This window comes from Lacerta agilis, chromosome 1, assembly GCF_009819535.1.
Source record: "Lacerta agilis isolate rLacAgi1 chromosome 1, rLacAgi1.pri, whole genome shotgun sequence".
In the NCBI taxonomy this organism is placed as follows: Eukaryota; Metazoa; Chordata; class Lepidosauria; order Squamata; family Lacertidae; genus Lacerta; species Lacerta agilis.
In genome coordinates, this window is record NC_046312.1 from 109,928,897 (window position 1) to 109,950,081 (window position 21,185).

At 47.1% G+C, this 21,185-nt stretch overlaps 1 protein-coding gene across 2 annotated transcripts in view; it reads left to right on the forward strand.

The window, feature by feature from the left end:
• Positions 1–9,338: 9,338 nt before the first annotated feature.
• Positions 9,339–21,185, forward strand: part of FRZB (frizzled related protein) — a 31,614-nt gene continuing 19,767 nt past the window's right edge. The window contains exon 1 of one of the 2 annotated variants that reach the window (XM_033166927.1): positions 9,339–10,248. In XM_033166927.1, the coding sequence (XP_033022818.1) occupies positions 9,783–10,248 (466 nt within the window). In that variant the 5' untranslated portion in view covers positions 9,339–9,782. The remainder of the gene's footprint in view (positions 10,249–21,185) is intronic. The other variant, XM_033166917.1, reaches the window with a different exon arrangement.

Consider the following 21,185-nt stretch of genomic DNA (forward strand, 5'->3'; position numbering starts at 1 on the left):
AGCGAAGGAGAAAATGTTCTTCCCCAAGGTCTGTATATGTAATAATTCTTGTAGATCTTTAATTGACAGCATTGTGAGTGGAAACAGACTGGGGCTGATTTTTTTTTAAAAAAATTGATAATTAAGTCAAACATCATAAAAAGTACCAAACAAGCCAATTTCCACCTAGCAAATGTTTTTTAGTAGGTGGTGGGAGTTTTGGCAGGGAGGAAGGGTGGTTAAAAGGAGGCAGGGTGTTCTTCCTCGTTTACTGAACAAAACTCTGGTTTATTTTAAAAATACATACACAGAGATGATTACTACCTCCAAAATCACAAACCCAAAATCACTTGTCAGAGGAATGAATCAAGTGGTGCTCTAATGAAAACTCCAGGGAAGAAATTATTATTATTATTATTATTATTATTATTATTATTATTATTATTATTACCCCAGCTTTTTCCCTGATGGGACTCAAGGTAGCTTACAGATAGAAACAAGAAGTGCTAAAAACATTAAACATTAAAATGCAATCAAACAATGATAGAATTAAAACTATAGGCTATACATACTGAATATGAAACCTACCGGTACTTAAAACATGAAAATAATTACGATAAAAACAGCATGACACCAGCCCTTTCATTAAATGCAGTTAATTTTCAAAATTAACAAGACGGTCTTCACCTTGCCAGCAGAAGAACAAGGAGGGAGCCAGTCTAGTGTCTCCAGGAAGGCAGGTCCAGAGTCTTATATGTAACACACACACACACACACACAATCAATCAATACACTTATTTAAAAGGATTTGTGGACTGTGGAAGCCTACAATCATATTTTTCTCAATTTAAGTCAGTAAGTGCTAACCCACCCACCCACCCCCCGGTAAAAGCCTGAGTTCATGACTTGTTCTAGGTCTGCCTATATCACAGGCCTACATGGCTAAGTTGAACTTTTAAATATAAACTTCCATTTTTATTCTGAATTCATATTAAAAAGGACACATGCCATAGTACAAACACATAAAGGTAAAGGGACCCCTGACCATTAGGTCCAGTCACGGACAACTCTGGGGTTGCGGCTCTCATCTCACTTTATTGACCGAGGGAGCCGGTGTACAACTTCTGGGTCATGTGGTCAGCATGACTAAGCCGCTTCTGGCGAACCAGAGCAGCGCATGGAAACGCTGTTTACCTTCCCGCCAGAACGGTACCTATTTATCTACTTGCACTTTGATGTGCTTTCAAACTGCTAGGTGGGCAGGAGCTGGGACTGAGCAACAGGAGCTCACCCCGTCGCGGGGATTCGAACCACCAATCTAAATGGCAAGCCCTAGGCTCTGTGGTTTAACCCACAGCGCCACCTGCGTCCTAACACATACTAGAAGTAAAACCAGGGCAAGGCCTGGGATGAGAAGGCATAGTGATGAAAATTGGGGGAGGGGGATCCTAAAATAGGATTTCAAATTGGTTGGCATTGGTCATTGACACTCTTGCTAGTTTTCAAGCGGGTGTGGGGTTTATTGAATGCCATCCCCTCCACATTATATTTTTTTTAAGTATTATGGTCTGGACTTAACTTTCTAAAAGTCACATTTGATGTGTCAGGTTTCCCCTGCCCCCGTAACTACAATCATTAAAGGAAAATAAATATGGCAGTTGCTAAATACTTCTCCCCATCACTGGAAGGATTATGACCAGAGTTTAGCAATCTCTCTTAGAATTTGTAACAAGGAATGCTTGTTCACAATGGCTGGATGCTCTCTCTGCACTTCTGTCTGCGAAACACAGAAAGCAGCTGCCTATATGGATTTGTCAGTAACATTATTGCAGACCAAATTTATAGCCTTGTTTGCACATGTTATTACTTGCATGTATGCAGGATACAATAAATGTGTAGCCAGATGTTAGACTTTAACCGTTTAACTAGCAGAGAGTATATGGTCCAGGATGGGAAATCTGTGATTCCCCCAGATGTGGCTGGATGACAGCTCTCAAAAATCCGTAATCATTGGCCATGCCAATTGGGGTGGATAGGAGTTAAGACTCCAGACAACATCTGGAAGGCCCCTGATCTAGCGTTCAGAGCAGTAGGCTTAGACCTGCAAATTCAAATTCAGACTTTGACTTTGAACTCAGCTACGTTAGTCAAAAACAAAAAAAACAAAAAACAGTGTTTTGAATGCATTATAAACAAGCAACACCAGAGAGTGCTGGAGAGCAAAAATAAATTGTTTGCGATTTTCAATAGCGTTTTCCCCCCTTTCGTTATAACATTTTAATTTCTGACTTATTTATAGCATTTTTTTCCTGTGTGCAGATCTACCCCTGGTGTGCATTGTGCAACCTTGTGCACACTCTCTGCCTAACCTGTGCTCACAAAGTTGTTGTTTTTAAGGAAGGCAACAGCAGCAAGAAGCATGCCATCTCCAGTCCCTTGGAAGGAATGATAATACCTCAAGGATTCTCCAATGGTTTGCTTAGGGCTGGGGGAACTGTAGTTCTCCAAATGTTGAACTATAACATCCATCATTCCTGGCCATCAATCATTCTGGCTGGAGCTGATGGTAATTGGAGTCCAATTAACTTCACCGAGGGGGGGGGGACGACAAGATGGGGAAGGCTGGTGTGTGTTCACTGTCACTTTCCTATGTGTCATGGCACAAACCTATCCGGAACAAGGTTTGCACCTTAAGAAGGAATAATTATTTCAGATATTCTGTTGTAAATGTAGGTGTTCAGAGGATTGCACTATTTCTGAGTTTGCAACCTACAGCTGCATATGTCCTGTTCTCAAGGTCTGGTTGTATCAATTACATAATGAAAGTTGAATGCATTATTGTTGCCTCTTTTTGTTTCAGAAAATTTGAAGGAGGAAAAATTCAAAATCGGTGTCTGTTAAGTTAAATGTAGTTATAAAGCACCAGAGGCTATTCTGCGGGAATAACAGAAAGGAGGGCACTATGGAAGCGTTGTATGGACGAAAATGAAAACCATTGCAGGGAAAGCAGTTTCTGGGAAATGACTGCTGTCTAGACTCTCAAGCGCGTGGTGTCTGTGAATATTTTCCTTGGTTACTGGAGACAAGAGTGATAACATAAAGCAATCAGACTTTCGGATGACGCAAGTTGGAATTTACTTCAGAAATGTTGGAAAAGGCCCAGATGTAACTTGAGAGAAAAGCAAAGAGATCTATATACTGGGGCTGGACAGAAGATAATGTAACCCCCCCCCCAAAAAAAAAGATATCAGGGCATGGTCTAAAGCAGGGGCTGCCAGCATGGTCCACAGAGGCTTTTTCTGGCATCCACAGTGTCCTGTCTCTGACCCCTTGGAAGAAGAATCCTGATGCAACCAATAGAACAGGTTGTGGTATGTGCTTGGTTGCATTGTGTGAGTGTGTTTAGTGGCCAGTACAGTTTCCTCTGGTTTGCAAATGTACCTGTGGACCCAGAAAGGTTGTCCAAGGTCAAATGATGCTGCCACCTTGTGGAAACTAAGCAGGTCTCAGGGCTTGTGTCAGGCATAGGTCAGCAACAAAAGCAATAGAGATCACCCAAGGCCAGTGAAATTAAATCAGTGGCCTAGCATGGGTTGCCAGCACCCGGGGCAAGGCAAGTATTGTGCCCCCTTAACACAAAGACATGGGTGGCGCTGTGATCTAAACCACAGAGCCTGGGGCTTGCTGATCAGAAGGTTGGCGGTTCGAATCCCCGCGATAGGGTGAGCTCCCATTGCTCGGTCCCAGCTCCTGACAACGTAGCAGTTCGAAAGCACACAGTGCAAGTAGATAAATAGGTACCGCTCTGGCGGGAAGGTAAATGGCATTTCTGTGTGCTGCTCTGGTTCGCCAGAAGCGGTTTAGTCATGCTGGCCACATGACCTGGAAGCTGTCTGTGGACAAACGCAGGCTCCCTCGGCCTATAGAGCGAGATGAGCGCCGCAACCCCAGAGTCATCCGCGACTGGACCTAATGGCCATGGGTACCTTTACCTTTAACCCATGAACCGTTAGCACAGGTGCCAAGAGAATGTGCCATGAAACAAACGCCATGGAGACAGCTCTACATGTGTGCTTGCCGCCCTCCCCTTGAGAGAGGTGTTACAAATGCCAACACAATTGCTTTAAAACACTCAAACAAAACTACATATGGCATACCTCCCAACATTTCCCTGATGAAAACAGGGACGTCCCGTTCCATGTTGGTAATTTTGCCATTTACCGGTATACCCCACACATCTTACTGGGTTGCCCCAGCCACTCTGGGCAACTTCCAACAAATATAAAAATAATAATAAAACATTAAACATTTTTTTAAAAACCTTCCCTACACAACATTGCCTTCAGATGGCTTTGGGGGGTCGGATAATTCCATACCCTCCAACCTTTTTCCAATGAAAATAGGGACAGCCTAAGGAAAAGCGTGACATTCCGGGATCAAATAAGAAACCGGAACAGCTTCCCAAAATCAGGGATGTCCTTAGAAAATAGGGACACTTGGAGGGTCTGCATATGTATTTAAATACAAGTATTCCGGGCCTTAGGTGGGTAACGGTGCAGAGCCTACATATTACTGGAAATTGAGAAATGCAATTCTACAAATACACATACAGCAAAATTTTCTCTTTGGGTTGAATTATTGACAAATTGAGAAAAGGGATTTTTATGGCAGACAGATAACCATCTGGCCCAAGTCGAATTAATTACCCTGCTGCACTAGCCACAGATAATTAAGGTGAGCTGAAGTTTGCTTAGAAACTGCTGAGGTGTTAGCCAGAGTACAAATTGACACTGTCCCTAAGCTGTGTTGACTCTGCCATGCTAGTAGAAAGCACTTACTGTGGGGCTAAAATAAACAGATTGGTTAAGTATACACGAGGAGCTGATCTACATGGTGAAAAGAGCCATTTAACCACAATTTAGAAGCCAATATACTTTTTTTTTGTAAGGCTGAGGAATTTCAGCTGGTATAGGTGCAACTCCAGAGTAAGTTTTAAGGACATAACCATATACCAGGAATGGAGAACCTTTTCCAGCCAACATTCTCCCGTGGGCAATGCTTTGAGGGCCAAATACCATTTGGGGGGGGCACAGGCAAAAGTTGGTGAAACAAGGGATCTAAGTCTTACCTTTATATAGTAGGCCGCACATTCCAGACGTGCAAAGTCTGGAAGTTTGCAAACACACTCATCTGCACCTACTCTGTCTCCACCTTGTTGGGGCATGTGCATACCTAACTGAGGTGTCCATGCATGGTGATGGAAGGATGTGGAAGGCAAGGCCTAATCATTGATGGTGGTTGTAGATCAGACACCTTAATAATAATAATTCTTATTATTATTTATACCCCACCCATCTGAATGGGTCTCCCCAGCCACTCTGGGTGGCTTCCAACAGAATATTAAAAACACGATGCAACATCAAACATTAAAAACTTCCCTAAACAGGGCTGCCTTCAGATGTCTTCTCAAAGTCAGATAGTTGTTTGTTTCCTTGACATCTGATGGGAGGGTGTTCCAAAGGGCGGGCGCCACTACTGCGAAGGCCCTCTGCCTGCTTCCCTGTAACCTCGCATCTCGCAGTGAGGGAACCGCCAGAAGGCCCTCGGAGCTGGACCTCAGTGTCCAGGCTGAACGATGGGGGTGGAGATGCTCCTTCAGATATACTGGGCTGTGGCCGTTTAGGGCTTTAAAGGTCAGCACCAACACTTAATTGTGCTCTGAAACATACTGGGAGCCAATGTAGGTCTTTCAGGACCGGTGTTTATATGGGCTCGGCAGCCGCTCCCAGTCACCAGTCTAGCTGCCGCATTCTGGATTAGTTGTAGTTTCTGGGTCACCTTCCAAGGTAGCCCCACATAGAGTGCATTGCAGTAGTCCAAGTGGGAGATAACTAGGTATCTCACATCTGCTCTATGGCCATTCCCTTCATATTCAGATATGTAAAAACACTTTGTAAATATGGCAACACTGTTATTGCATTGCAAAGCAGAAAAGCTTTACTAGCTAACATCCAGAGCCTGATAAAAAAAACCCTGGCGCAACCATGAACTTGATGGCAGTGAACTTGCATCTCCTCAAAAACAAAATTGTGATGCAACTTCGGATAATATCAAACTATATTATGACCATCTGATTTGCTGTTGATGTGGGATGAGATGGCTGTTTGGTTTTCGCACGCGCACACACAAAATCAACAGATGTTTGTGGAAATTGAATCCCAGTAAAACATTCTCTTTGGGGCTGTGATTTAAACATTCCTGCCTAGTGTCAGCCTGGGGTGAGTTTTTACAACCATTTGTATTAGCAGATCTGTAATGGATTCGCAGACAGATCTCTTGCAGTCCTGTCTTCTTCCCACTTGCCGTACGTTCTCTGCAAAACACACAGCAAGTCTCTAATTGCAAACCAGGTTTGCAGTTTGAGTCTTGGCAAATAGAGAGGTGCAATAAAAGAAAGCAACACAGAAAGCTTGTGAAGGGAAGATGAAGCCAATCTCATCCCTTCAAAACAAGACTAAAAATACCAGATCCTGGCCCAGCATAAGCATGCCACCACCTAGGTCCCACTACTGACACTTGCTCAAAGATATTCCCACAATGCCCTGGTGTGACACCACATGGGGGCATTATGGGAAATTTCAATAGCAGCTTCCAGACCCTGCTGTCCTGTGCTGTTCAGATCACTGGTGTTGTCTGCTACCTCTAAGAAATCTGACAAAGACTCACCTGCAAAAGGTGGGAGGGGGGAAGGGGAACACACACCAAAGCTTATTTTACCACGGTTCTCTGCAAACCGAAAAGTAGCTATGATTAGACCAACTAGGTCCATTTAAAGCAATATAATAACTTCCCCAACGTAAAGCGTCTTTAAGGCTTCTGAAATCTGTGGGCTTGAATGCTTTGGTTTATATAAAGTGGTTTCAGAATGTGTAAATGATAGGGCTGGTGTTTTTTCCCCCAGTTGATAAAGAGGTGAAATTAATCACTCGAAAAAGCATTCTGATCAGCTAAAGAAGTGCTTTGGATTAATTGGGACATACATTTTTAAAACAGTTATTATTAATATTTTTTTAAAAAAAATTAGCACATCTCACACAGGAGATTCTTTGTATGCCTCTTCAAAGATGGTTCCTGACGCAGTGCATACCCGAGTCTTCTCTTAAAAAACAACAGCAGCATAAACAACAACAAAACCCTTGTCTTATTTGTACCCAAATTTATGCAATTTAATATATGAATGGCACAGTAATTTAATTCAATATATTAAAGGCCACATCTGCACCAAACTTTTAAAGCACTATTATGCTACTTTAACATAGAGCCCTATGCCCCTTAACAGAGCTACAGTTTTCGGAATGGCTTAACAATCAGTCTTGTGAACTCTGGGAATTGTAGCTGTGACAGGGGAAGAGCAGATCTCCTACCTGCACTCTTTAATAAGCTACTGTACAGTCCCCGTGATGCTTTGGGGGAAGCCATGACTGTTAAAGGGGTGTAACAGAGCTTTCAATGTACAGTCCCCGTGATGCTTTGGGGGAAGCCATGACTGTTAAAGGGGTGTAACAGAGCTTTCAATGTAGGGTGCAGCTTAATTTTCCTTGTCCCTGTTAATGATCTTCCCCACCACCAGTCATGGGCGTAGCCAGGATTTTTTTTGGGGGGGGGGTGGCGGCTTTATGTTGGGGGACAGAACAGTTACCTGCAATGCAAATAGTCAAGTTTGTTAAGTATTTTTATTTATTCCAGTTCCAGTTCATCAATATCAGGCCTGGAACTGGAAGAATAAAGAAATGATCTCCTTTAATCAGTGGATTGATAATATGATAACATAATAAAGAATGTATGGGTTAGGATATTTTGTATATATTCATATATATTCTCCCCCTTTACACATTCTTTGTATCACTTTATTGCTTTATAATTGAAAATTTCTCAAAAAATATCAATAACAAAACGTACTTATTTTTTTTACTTGATTTGGGGGGCAGCTGCCCCCCCTCTATGCCCATGCCAGCAGCTAGGAACTCCTCTTGCACATCTCAAGGGAAGCAGAACTATCTATTTTTTATCTATCTATCTTTCTTTCTATCTATCCATCCTTCCATCCCCTTCTAACTTTTCCCCGCAAGTCAAATCAATGAGCACTGTGTATTATCCTGGTCGCTTTGGGAAAGACGCAACAGAGGGAGAGCAGAGGGTATCAGTTTCCTCTGGGCCGGATCAGCTGGGAGAGAAAGAACCGGCAAAAAAAAACAAAGGCATATTTTAAGGGGGGAGAGAGCAAAGGTGATTTCCTGTTATGTTGCCTCTCCCGGAGAGTTCTGCCGCCCTCCGATGAATAGTTTCAAACTGCTCCCCCAACCGCTCCGCCTCGGTGTGTGTGTGTGTGTGTATCTCTGCCATGGAGCGGGACACTGGTGCCCCCCTAGGTCACTGCATTCTCTGCCGTGCCCTGAAAAGGAGATTAGCTGGAAGCTGGAAAGAGGGGAGGGCTGGGGGGTGGGCTGGGTGGATTGCTGCTGGTGAGCGAATATCTGCTTTCTATTTTCTCCCCTAGATTAAATGCATCTGGATCCACGTGGAAAGAGCTTCCTTTGGCCACTGCGGAGCAAGTTTTCCCAGAGATATTTATGGAGCGGGGGGGGGGGGGAGAGAGAGAGAGAGAGAAGCGGGGACACAGACGGGACAATGAAAAGCCTCTTTTCTTGCAGAGGGCAGCTGCGGCAGACTTAAGCCAGAGAGAGAGAGAGAGAGAGGGCGCTCCCTTTATTTCAGTTGCTGGAGAAGGAAAACAGAAAGTTCAAACAGGATTGTTTAAGCAGAGATGGAGATCAACACCTCACCGTCGTTGTTCTTCATTAGGTATATTTATGGGGAAAGGAAAGCGCGCGCGAACACGCGCTGTTGCTTTTTAAAGTGTGTGTGTGTGTTGTTGTTTTTTTAGAAAAACCCAGACTGTTCTCTGCCCCCTGCCTTTTAGATTTATGCTCCTTCGACGGTGTGGGTGTCCCGTCCGCCACCTCGGAGCGCCAATCCCTTCACAAGGATCACCTTTATTTTCTTTTCTGGCAGCCGGAGGGCAGAAACGAGAAAGCAACAGATGGAGAGGAGCGCGCGCGCCTGCAACTTCCCAAGGGGTTAAGCAGAAGAGCCAGGGGTGGCAGACGACAAACACTGACTTATAACTGATGGGAGTGGATGCGAGCCTCAGGTCATGCAGTTCCTCGCTCCTTCTCGTCTTCCACCCCCCCCCCCAGCCTCTTTCCTGCCTTGCAAAGGAACAGAGCGGCGGCGGAGAGGGGTGGGACCAGGAGCGCGCGGTGCAGAAAGAGGAGGAGCCGGGGCTCCTTGACTAGGAGGTGGAAAGTGAAAAAGGGGCTGATTCCACCAGCCTCACACAAGCGAAGCCGGTCTCGCCTGTGCAGCCAGCAGCCCGAGCCGAGATCGACCAGCAGCGCGATTTCTCTCTCCTCCAAAACTTTTTCTTTGGCGACGTCTCTAAGTCCCTCTGCGCGCCTCTCCAAAGTGGCCTTCCTTTCCGATGTAGAGAAGAGGAGCGCCCACCCCTTGTGCCAGCCGGTTCCCTCCGATCTCCACAACCCCCACCCCCTACCTCAACCCGGACTTTTGCAAGAGGGGTCGACCTGGTACCCGAGGGGGAGAAGGGGGCGGACCCCGCAGGAGTCCCTCCGCCGCGCGGGGTCAGGAAGGAGAGCTCTCTCGGCGGCGAGAGGGTCTTGCCCCGGAGGGGGGCGCCGCCGCGGACGTCTCCGCCGTCGGGTTCCTCCTCCTTGGCGAGGGCGATGGTGGCGCTGCTGCTGCCGCCGCCCGCCTTGCTGGCCGCCCTGGGCGGGCTGCTGGCGAGCTGGGCGCCGCCGGCCGCGGGCGCGTCTTGCGAGCCGGTGCGCATCCCGCTGTGCAAGTCGTTGCCCTGGAACATGACCAAGATGCCCAACCACCTGCACCACAGCACGCAGGCCAACGCCATCCTGGCCATGGAGCAGTTCGAGGGCTTGCTGGGCATCCACTGCAGCGCGGACCTGCTCTTCTTCCTGTGCGCCATGTACGCGCCCATCTGCACCATCGACTTCCAGCACGAGCCCATCAAGCCCTGCAAGTCCGTGTGCGAGAGGGCCCGCGCCGGCTGCGAGCCCGTGCTCGTCAAGTACGGCCACGCGTGGCCCGAGAGCCTGGCCTGCGACGAGCTGCCCGTCTATGACCGAGGCGTCTGCATCTCCCCGGAGGCCATCGTCACGGCCGAGGGATCCGGTGAGTGACGCGCCCGACGCCACTGCCATTTCCGCCCCGCCGGCCTGACCCCCCCCATCCACCCCACTTCCCAACACACACACACACACACACACACACACACACACTTCCAAGACGCCCCCAGGATCTCTGCCCCCTACCCTAACCTTAAACCTTTTGGCACTCCTCTCCCCAGCAACTCCCATCAGAGGCGCCCTCCAAAAATTGTGCACTCCAACTCTTATCAGCCTCAGCCAACTTGGCCAGTGGTCCAGGAGGATGGGAGTTGGATTCCAGCGTGAATCTGGAAGAGAAACAGAATCCCTTGTGCTGCATGACCCTTCAGCAGATCTTGAAGTTTCTGAAGCCCACTAGTCTTCTCCTAGGATCATCTAACAAATGCACTCAAGCTTTTCTGGGTCTACCAATGCCCCTGCCCCCACACCCGGGCAGAACCTTGTCTTACTGCATCCTATTTGCAGATTTCCCCCTCTCCACTTAGCCATTATTACTCTTCAAAGTAAGCCGGCCCAATCCTTCCAGTTTCCATGTCCGCTTACCCAAAATTTAACAGCTTGTTGCGCAATTCCAACAACAAAAAACCTCAGTGAGGCCTGCTGACCTTGCCCATTTCAGATCCCATCCCCCACTTCAGTAATCCGATTTGATCCCAGAAAACTCAAGCCAAAAGCACTGTGGAATCAGGCATCTTTCCTCACCTGCTCCCTCAGTGCTCTTGATCTTCTTCTGGTCCCCTGGAATGTGTAGCTTCCTGTTCTTAGATGGCTGAAGAAGTGTGCATGCACACGAAAGCTCATAACAAGAACAAACTCAGTTGGTCTCTAAGGTGCTACTGGAAAGAATTTTTTATTTTGTTTTTGCATCATAGATGTCCACCTTCTGCTTATAACCATTGCTGCTCACCTTACCTGATTTTGACAAACCACAGTTCTCAACATCTCTGAAACCCTCCGGCTTTCATCACCTGAGACAGTCCTCCCTCATACGTTCCACACTCATTCCCCCTCTGCAGTGGAGGCTGGTCCATCTGTGCTGAACCTCTCAGCCTGCCTCAACCAGCCTGCACCTTCCTGCTTGCAGGGTAGTGGCCTGGTTGTCAGATTCCCTTCCTCCTTAATCTCAGTGTTGCCCTTGTAGAACTCAGCAGGGAGGAAGATGGGGACAGTTGACTCTGGCGCCACCTACTGTTAGGTTCCCAGCCTTTTGACCTACCACTCCCAATGGGCACCAGCCAACAACACAGCCTCTCTGGTTTCAAATGATTAAGAAGTCAGCCGTCCTCCTTTAGTTCCTCACGTTCTCTCCTTCCATCTGTGTTATCACCGAAGGTTGTTATTCACGAGTGTCACTTATTCATTCGAAAGGGTGAAAGCTTGCTTCTTTTAGCGGTTGATTTGTTCAGTTCAGTTTTGAAAGGGGTGGTTTACAAAAGGTGATTAAAAACAACACGTCCAGCAAAAGCCATTTAAAACCTCAGCTGCTGTTTTCAAACAGTATTGCAACCATCACACCAATACAGTTCACCTGTTCCTAAAACATATCAGCCTCTCCCCAAAGCCTTGAGTGAAAAGAAGTGTCTGAAGATGCTGCAGGAAATTGAGTTAGTGCGGGCAACAACCACACCTCCAGGGGGAGGGAATTTCACAGGTAGAGGGAATCGGGGTCATCACAAAGAAGGCCCTGCCCTTGTGTCGCCATGCAATGGGCTTCTGCTGTTGGTGGGGCCAGGAGGAGACCTCCCCAGTGAATCTCAAAACCTCGGCCAGCAGGGGCAAATCTTTTCAGGAGTGGGGTTTCCATTAAATTCTGTGGAAAGAGCTTTTTGGGTTAGATCATGGGCCCATCTAGCACAGCATCCTGTTTTCAACAGTGGCCAGCCTGCTGTTTCCCCCCCCCCCACCAGCATTTAAGGGAATACTTCTGAATCTGAAGATTCTGTTTCACTATTCTGGTTAATATGCCATGATATGATATGATATGATATGATATGATATGATATGATTAGACAAATGTCTAATCCAATGTTAAAACCATCTAAGCCTGTGGCCATCACCTTATCTTGTCGCAGAGAATTCATAGAGTCTAGACCAATTATTTCTTGGGTGAGGAACTAAGTACAGTCGTACCTCGGAAGTTGAACGCCTTCCGAGACGAATTTTTTGGCTCCCGAGCGCCGCAAACCCAGAAGTGATTGTTCCAGTTTGCGAATGTTCTTTGGAACCCGAACGTCCACCGCGGCTTCCGATTGGCTGCAGGAGCTTCCTGCAGCCAATCAGAAGCCGCACCTTGCTTCCCAAACGTTTTGAAAGCCGAACAGACTTCCGGAACGGATTCCATTCGACTTCTGGGGTGTGACTGTACAGTATGTTAGTCTGCCCTTACTTTCCTGCTAGTCAGTTTCATTGGATAAACCCAGATTTTTAGTATTATGAGGCTGGAGGGTGGCAGTGGGGGGGGGCAACACCTTTCTAATTTTCTCCATGCTGTCAATCATGAGCGAAATCTCTCTTATAAAAGCCCTTCTGCATAGGGAATGCGCTCTAACTAACCCCTTGATCATTTTCACTACTCTTTCCTGCACATTTTCCAGCTCTAGATGTCCTGTCTAATACTATATAGCCAGACAATGGATGTTCCTTAGAATAAAGAACACCTAGCAAACTTCATCGATTGTAGTCAATGTTCAGTCTCATTCCTTTTGATGCCCATACATTCCTCGTACATTCTCTCTAGGATCGAGTTGACAGAAATCACATGGCAAAATTGTTCTTAGACTGACTCACTTCAGACCACATCATGGGGATCATATAACTGAATGCCCTCTCATAGTGAACAGCAAACCAATTCCCTTCCTATAGAATACTAGATGCAAAGGGGAGAAAGTGCTAGACTTTTAATTGTGCAGGCTTTTCTATGTGTGGGTTTGTTTGTATGTTCTGCGTCAGGTATAGGAAATTGGATCTGGCTGGTGGGCCAGATCCTGACACGTCCCCCCACCTTTGGGCAACTTTTGACATATCGGCAGGGCTGCCCACCTGTCAGTCACCTGGCTTTACCATGGCATTAGATCAGGCATAGACAAACTCAGCCCTCCAGATGTTTCGAGACTACAATTCCCACTATCCCTGACCACTGGTCCTGTTAGGTAGGGATGATGGGAGTTGTATTCCCAAAACATCTGGAGGGCCGAGTTTGCCTTTGCCTGCATTAGATTAAGACAGAGGGTTTCAACCTTTTTGAGTCCATGGCCCTTTGACCAACTACTTTCTTTCTCTGGCACCCCTGTGGGGCTCAGGAGCCCAGTTATGTCCGCTCTTGCCTGCAGAACCAGCAGCTCCTCACCCCTATTTGAACACCCTCCCTTGTGGAGTGTTCTCTCAGGCTCCTCTCCTCTCCTCAAGAGTCCTCTGGGCAGCTGCTACCACTGCCCCTGGTCTCGGAGCTGCCACCTCACCCCAAGAAAGGTTTCTCCTCCTGCCAAGCCCCCAAGGGGCCTGGGAAGATGATGCCCCCAGCCTTAGTGGCCTGACAGAAAAAGAAATGTGAGAGGGCATCACAGGAGGGAGGGAAGGAAAGAAAGAAAGAGGGACAGAGGCCAATGTTGCCCGCGGCACCCCTGACCATCATTCAAGGCACCCCAGGGTGCCATGGCACACTGGTTGAAAACCACTGGATTAAGTTTTTTTTTTGCAGCCCACCTTGAATGCAAGACCAACTACAGAGGAAGATCCCTATAGCTGGACCCAGCAGCTGCTGGTCAGCTGATGGCAACGCCTGCTTTTCACAGCGACCAGTTCCACTTGGGCCAAACCAGTCCCAGTGGGGCTTGCATTTAGCACCAAGTTTAAAAGGTGCCAAAGGAAAAGTTTGGAGCACACTCTGCGGCTCCCGGTTGCTTCTTTGCAGCCATTGCCTTTTACCTGCCCCACACCTGACATCACATGTGATTTGGGGGGAAACAGAGAGCCAGTGTGGTGTAGTGGTTAAGAGTGGTAGACTTGTAATCTGGTGAACCGGGTTCGCGTCTCCGCTCCTCCACATGCAGCTGCTGGGTGACCTTGGGCTAGTCACACTTCTCTGAAGTCTCTCAGCCCCACTCACCTCACAGAGTGTTTGTTGTGGGGGAGGAAGGGAAAGGAGAATGTTAGCCGCTTTGAGACTCCTTTGGGTAGTGAAAAGCGGGATATCAAATAAACTCCTCCTCCTCCTCTTCTTCTTCTTCTTCTTCTTCTTCTTCTTCTTCTTCTTCTTCTTCTTCTTCTTCTTCCTGGGCCAAATTAGATGTTTCCTCACCTTTGCCTTACATTGTGTGTGTGTGTGTGTGGGGGGGTCCTTAACAAATGTGACTCTCTAGCCCTCTTCAGGAGTTTTTATTTCTGATCAGGGAATTCCTCATGTTGTCTCGGTGGGGTCCCTGTCGTCCTCCAGGAATTTGAGACATGGGAAGCCTCCCCTGCTCCTTGCAGAAATCAGGGTTTTGCACCATGTGGTGAGTCTTGGGCCAGATCCTAACACGTCCCCCCACCTTTGGGCAACTTTTGACATATGGGCAGGGCTGCCCACTTGTCAGTCACCTGGCTTTACCATGGCATAGGTAGGAGCATGACTCCTCGCTTCTAATGGTTGACCTTCAACTCACAGTGGGTGGCAGGGTTGGGGGTTGGAGCTGATGAGCTCATTCCTGCACCATCCCCACCACACATGTCTAAAATTCCCAGATTACAAGAATTCCCAAAGACTGCTTCGGTTTGCAGGTTGAAGTGGTTGCACCCAAGAAGTCACAGCACTTCCATATTTTGTCACGATCTGTTCCCAGCTCGCCCCTTCCTGCCATTTTCTCGAGCCTCAAATCCTTTCCTAAACTCAGCGGAAGTCAGGAAATCATTGAGGATCTAAGCTCACAGACTGTTAGACCAATTATTAACCTACTGCTTAGAGGGCTGAAGCGGATGTTAACTACAAATGCATATAATGCTCCCCAGAAGCCTTTTCGAACCCCGCCATGGGCAAAAAAACAAAACAACCCCCCCCTAAAAACCAACATCAGTTTGGGGAGGGGTAATTTGAAACAGAAATATGGTGAGGGCATGCAGGAAAGGGTTAAGTACTCTCCCTCCCCCCCTTGTGATTTCTCTGCTTCTCACCACTCCTAGCAGGACTGATTGTAAAGAAAAAGAAAAGGTGGCTGGGGTTGAATTGTGCAAGTTTCATGCAACATCTTGTTTGACCCTTGAGCTAATGGTGGCAAAATCCTGGAATAGTTTATTTTTGTTAGTGTCTCACTGGCATGAAACCCCATCCCCTTTTTATACATTGCGGGAAGGAGAGAACTGTAGCCTTACTTCAGGGGGAAATAATAATAATAATAATAATAATAATAATAAATTTTATTAAATACCAGTGCTGGAAATGGGGAAGTAATTTGCAGAATTAAGCAAAGAAACAAAACAGGGAAAATGGTGTTGTTGTTTTAAAAAGGTCAAGCATTGCTATGGGGAGAGGAGTAAGTGCTATTTTGTGGAACAAGGAGTTGTGTTGCTTATAAGAAATTGCGCTATGAGTACTATCAAACAGGTAGGCGTCAAATCTTTGCAACCTCTCGTGCTGACAGCCAGTGTGGTGAAATGGTTAGAGTATCGGACTAGGACTGAGGAGACCCAGGTTCAAATCCCTGCTCAACCAGTGGTGTCCATGGACCAATCACTATCTGCCAGCTATCTTCTTAAAGGGTTGCTGTGATTATAAAAGGGGCACTGCGTTGAGCTCCTTGGACAAATAAGCTTGATAGGAATTCAACAAATAAGTAAGGTAAAATCTAGTATTGCCATTGATGTGCTAGCTGAGAGGGAAGTCCTGTTGGATTTCTAGGGGAAATCATGTAAATTCCCTGTAACCGAAGTGCTAAACTCAAGGATGTATCTGCACAGTTAATTTGGGGAGCAAATCACCTGGGAAGGTTCTAATCTCTATCCTCCCTTTATTTTCCACTAGCACTATGTGGCTCAGGGCAGAAGCCCCGTGGATTGCACTGTGAAGACCCAGAGACAGGATTGTCCCAAAGGAAGGAAACTTCTTCTTCATGCAACCCAGTCTCACTTTTCTGTATAACTTCCTGCACTTGGTGGCTGTGATGCTGATGCCGCAAGAGCAAACATTGGCAGGCATGGCCATTGTGTTACTATGGCAGGAACAGTAGCAATGGGATGGGCACGAATTCTCGCTTCCCTCTGATCTCTTGCAGAATTCTCACGTCTCTCAAGCAGAATTCTCAGTTCCCTCTGATCTCTTGCAGAATTCTCTCGTCTCTCACGCAGAATTCTCACTTCCCTCTGATCTCTTGCAGAATTCTCACGTCTCTCACGCAGAATTCTCACTTCCCTCTGATCTCTTGCAGAATTCTCTCGTCTCTCACGCAGAATTCTCACTTCCCTCTGATCTCTTGCAGAATTCTCTCGTCTCTCACGCAGAATTCTCACTTCCCTCTGATCTCTTGCAGAATTCTCACGTCTCTCACGCAGAATTCTCACTTCCCTCTGATCTCTTGCAGAATTCTCACTTCTCTCACGCAGAATTCTCACTTCCCTCTGATCCAGGGGTCACAAAACTTACCTGGCCTCGGGCCGTTTCCTCCAGTGCCGATTGTGTGGCAGGCCGGAGGGTGGGGGGCATGCATGCCCATATGCACGCACACTCACTTTTTCCGGGTCGGCACGGCACCGGAAATAGCTTGTGCACATGCGCAAGTGTCGTTGTGCTGGAAATTATGCTTGTGCATGCACAAAAGCTATTTCCTGCACTGCGCTGCACCTTAAGTGCACTGGAAATTATGCTTGCGCATGTGCACAAGCTATTTCCGGTGCCGCGCCAACCCAGAGATGCGCAGCCGTGCCGCACCAGTAAGAGTGGGCGGCGGGGATTGTCGGGGGCCGGATAATTGGCTCGTGCGGGCTGTATCCGGCCCGCGGGCCTTAGTTTGGGGACCCCTGCTCTGATCTCTCACAGCAGAGCAGTCTCCTAAGAGCTTACCATCAGATGCAATTCAATCGGATTAACCATCTTGATGTACTTCTCATATCAAAGGAATGGCATCCTCCCTCTGCTTCTTTGTCTTTTGGTGGTGGTAGCATTGGCATCCTTTGATTTCACTGGCTCTTCCAGCAAACAGGTCCTCCCTAGATGGTGGAAGGATGGCACCGGAAAAGAAAGGACTGGGATTAAATTACAAAAGTGGGCAATAAAAATTCATGGGGTTGAAGACATGCAGATTACTTTGACCAAGGTTTGTTGTGGGGGAAAGATTATCGACCTTTTTAATTGTCAAAGCAATAATGAGGTTGTATATTTATGGTGGCGATTGTCACTGTAAGGCTTTGAGAAATCTGTTGAGTTTTGCAGGCTCAGTCCAGTGTATCTGGCCTTTTTCATAGCTAGTAAAGAAGGCTGTTAACTATTTTGGGCCCACCTTCAGATATTCAGCTTTTCCATTTCCCAAACCTGTACATGGTGTTTTGTTTTTTTTAAACAGGCTTCTTAGTTCAACAGGGAGGAGGGATCTTCTGAATCAAGGGGGGGGGCAGCCCTCCAGATTGCATGCAGATCTTGCAAATAGAGGGCTCTGAAAGGCCCCAGGAACACATGGAATAGACACATGAAGGTATATGGGATGAGCACATATAATGTGGCCCTTCATATGGTCAGGTGATGAAATGCAGCAGCACAGATGGGAAGAGTCATAAAAAGCAAAAGTTGTGGATGAGGGTTGTCCTTTTACAGCTCATGCCTTCATTGTGATGGTTAGTTCTCTGCCCTCTGAAAGTGCAAAACAATTGTTGGCTCCACGCTAGTTTGCTCTTGCTTACATCAGGGATAACCAACTACAGGTGAAACTCGAAAAATTAGAATATCGTGGAAAGGTTCATTTCTTTCAGTAATTCAACTTAAAAGGTGAAACTAATATATGAGATAGACTCATGACATGCAAAGTGAGATGTGTCAAGCCTTTATTTGTTATAATTGTGATGATTATGGCATACAGCTGATGAGAACCCCAAATTAACAATTTCAACTTTGGGATTTTCATCAGCTATATGCCATAATCATCACAATTATAACAAGCAAAGGCTTGACATATCTCGCTTTGCATGTCATGAGTCTATCTCATATATTAAACTCCAGTAGCTAATGAAAACAATTGCTGACATAAATGGACTTTTCCATGATATTCTAATTTTTCGAGTTTCACCTGTAGGTGTCCTCTGGATGTTGTTGGACACCAATGTCCCTGAGCCCCAGCCAACCTGGCTGTTGGTTAAAGATGATATGATGTATTTCTTTTATGTAAAATCATTTATAAACCTCAAAATCACCAAGTAGTGTGCATGAATACAAACATGGAAACAACAGAATAGAGCCATAAAAACAGCAATATCCAGACGGCCACCATGTTTGCTACCAATGATATCCTGCAGTGTTGAAGTCAGACCCATTTAAAACATCAGTCATTGCTGTTTTGTCAAAAACGTTCCCCATTTCTCTGCCTTTGGCTCAGCAGAGCAGCTCGGCTTGGTCCCCATCTCCCTCCTCAGGCTGATTCCAACTCCGGCTTCTCTCTCTGCTTTGTATTTTGACATCTGCTCTTCAAGCTCCAGCCTTTCTAAACCGAACTCCCTGGGTCTGTCTGTAGACAGAGTACAGACTGTTGTTGCAGCTGTGTTGGGCTGATACCTGCTGGGAAGGTTTCAGCGCAAGTGGTTTTGAGTGCCCAAGCAAGGAGGGAGCTTGTGAATGTCTCATATTGAGGTTTTTTGCAAACATCTTCCTCCCATCATGTGGAGATGCTTCCCAGCACTCCTGAAAAACAAGATCTGCACTGAAACCAGCCTTGGCAGAGCCTGCAGCCATTTAAGAGCAGTCGCATTCAAAAGCGGAGAGAAGTCTTTTTCTGTCAAATTGCCCCAAAGTTACCTATTACGAGGGACCACAAGGAGCACAATAGTTTCATTGAATGATTCCAGCCTGAAATCCATGAACACTTTCTTTCTTTCACTGAATGGGAACATGATGACATTCTAAATTCTGATTAAAAAAATTAAACAAACACGCCAGCCACTATGTAGAAATCATTTCTCTCTCCCCCCTCTCTCTCCTCTCTCTCTCTCTCTCTCTCTGTCTCTGTCTCTGTCTGTCTCCCACTCCGCCCACTTTCCCCCAAGGAATATAATTCTGCCTTCTAAAAGTAGAATAAAACATTTCTATTCTAGTTAGTTGCTAATTTGGATCTGGTTTCTGGAGTTGAGAATGTTGTCTGCAACAGAGTAACTAGGGGTGTGAAGGTGAAAGGTAAAGGTATAGGACCCCTGGATGGTTAAGTCCAGTCAAAGGCGACTATGGGGTGCAGTGCACATCTCGCTTTCAGGCCGAGGGAGCCGGCGTTTGTCCACAGACAGCTTTCCGGGTCATGTGGCCAGCATGACTAAACTGCTTCTGGTGCAACGGGACACTGTGACAGAAACCAGAGCTCACGGAAACGCCGTTTACTTTCCCGCCGCAGTGGTACCTATTTATCTACTTGCACTGGTGTGCTTTTGAACTGCTAGGTTGGTAGGAGCTGGGAAAAAGCAACAGGAGCTCACTCCATCATGGGGATTCGAACCGCTGACCTTCTGATCAGCAAGACCAAGAGGCTCAGTGGTTTAGACCAAAGTGACAACCGCATTCCACTTGGGATGTAGGCTGAAGTGCCTAGAGGAAGGAGGTCAGTGTATAGGCATTTTTGGCCACAAATCTTGGTCAGCCTGATGGGCACATCTGATGTATCATTCAGTATAGGCAGAATCTGGGAGAGCAGTGCGTGATGCCAAATGAGGCCGCAGTCTCAGGGGCTCATTGCATGAGTTTGGCATTTACCGCTACATTGTGAGATAAAGGACTGGAGGAGGAAAAATAATAATCATACAGCTTATATTGTGTTAGGGGCCACCATATCGTTGGTTCAAGAGTTTCCTGAGGAGGGCACAGCTCAGCATCATGGCACATGTTTTGTGTGCAAAAAGGTCCTTGGTTCAAACCCTGCCAGCCCCAGGTGGGGCTGGGCAAGACCTGAAACCCTTGAGCCGGGGCAGGGCATAGCATGGGGAGGGCCAGGTGGGCCATAGCCTTGGATGCTTGATTTTTAGGGGGCGCAAACCAGATGCCCACATGCAGGGATCTCCATTCCATCCTGCCTTTTCCAGGTCTCTGGGCCCCAGAGCCTGGCCTGGCCTCATCGCCGTGTCCCCAGCTCCCTCGCTGAATGACTGCCCACTGGGGATGGGGGAGGGATTCACCTGCCAAGAGCCACATTGGCCAGCTGGACTCCTCCCTGTGTGGGTGGGTGGGCCGGCCGGCAGGCAGGCAGTGCAGCACAGCCCCACTTGGCTCCAGTGGGTGCAGGCTGGGCTGGAGCACAGGCTCCCCGACCCCTCCGCGCCCCACATGAGCGCATGACGGCGAAGGCTGGGCTGGCACAGTGGGTTCTTTTCGCCCTCTGCGCCCCACAGACGCTCGAAAAGGATGCAGAGCCAGTGCCCTTGAGAGCCGCTTGAGACTTTTGAATCTGGTGAAGCTGTTGTTCTTCTCTTTACTTTTTTCTTTTCTCATGCTCAGTATTTACTAATGTAGCAGTTAATGCTCTGGCTGCTGATTCCGAGTTTTATGCCAAGTGCAATATACACGCGCACACATGTTCAAGCAGCCTCGTTGCTTGGGAATTCTACGAAACAAAATAAATAAATAAATCAGTGCATTTTTGAAAAGTCAGGGGCAGATTTAGGGGAGCATGACCCGTTCGGTCGCACTGGGTGCAGAGCTTCGGGGGCGCCACAACTATGATGTAGAATGGAAGGCAAGAGGCAAGGGGGCGTCACTGAAATTTGAGACCACCAAAGTCTGCCACTGGA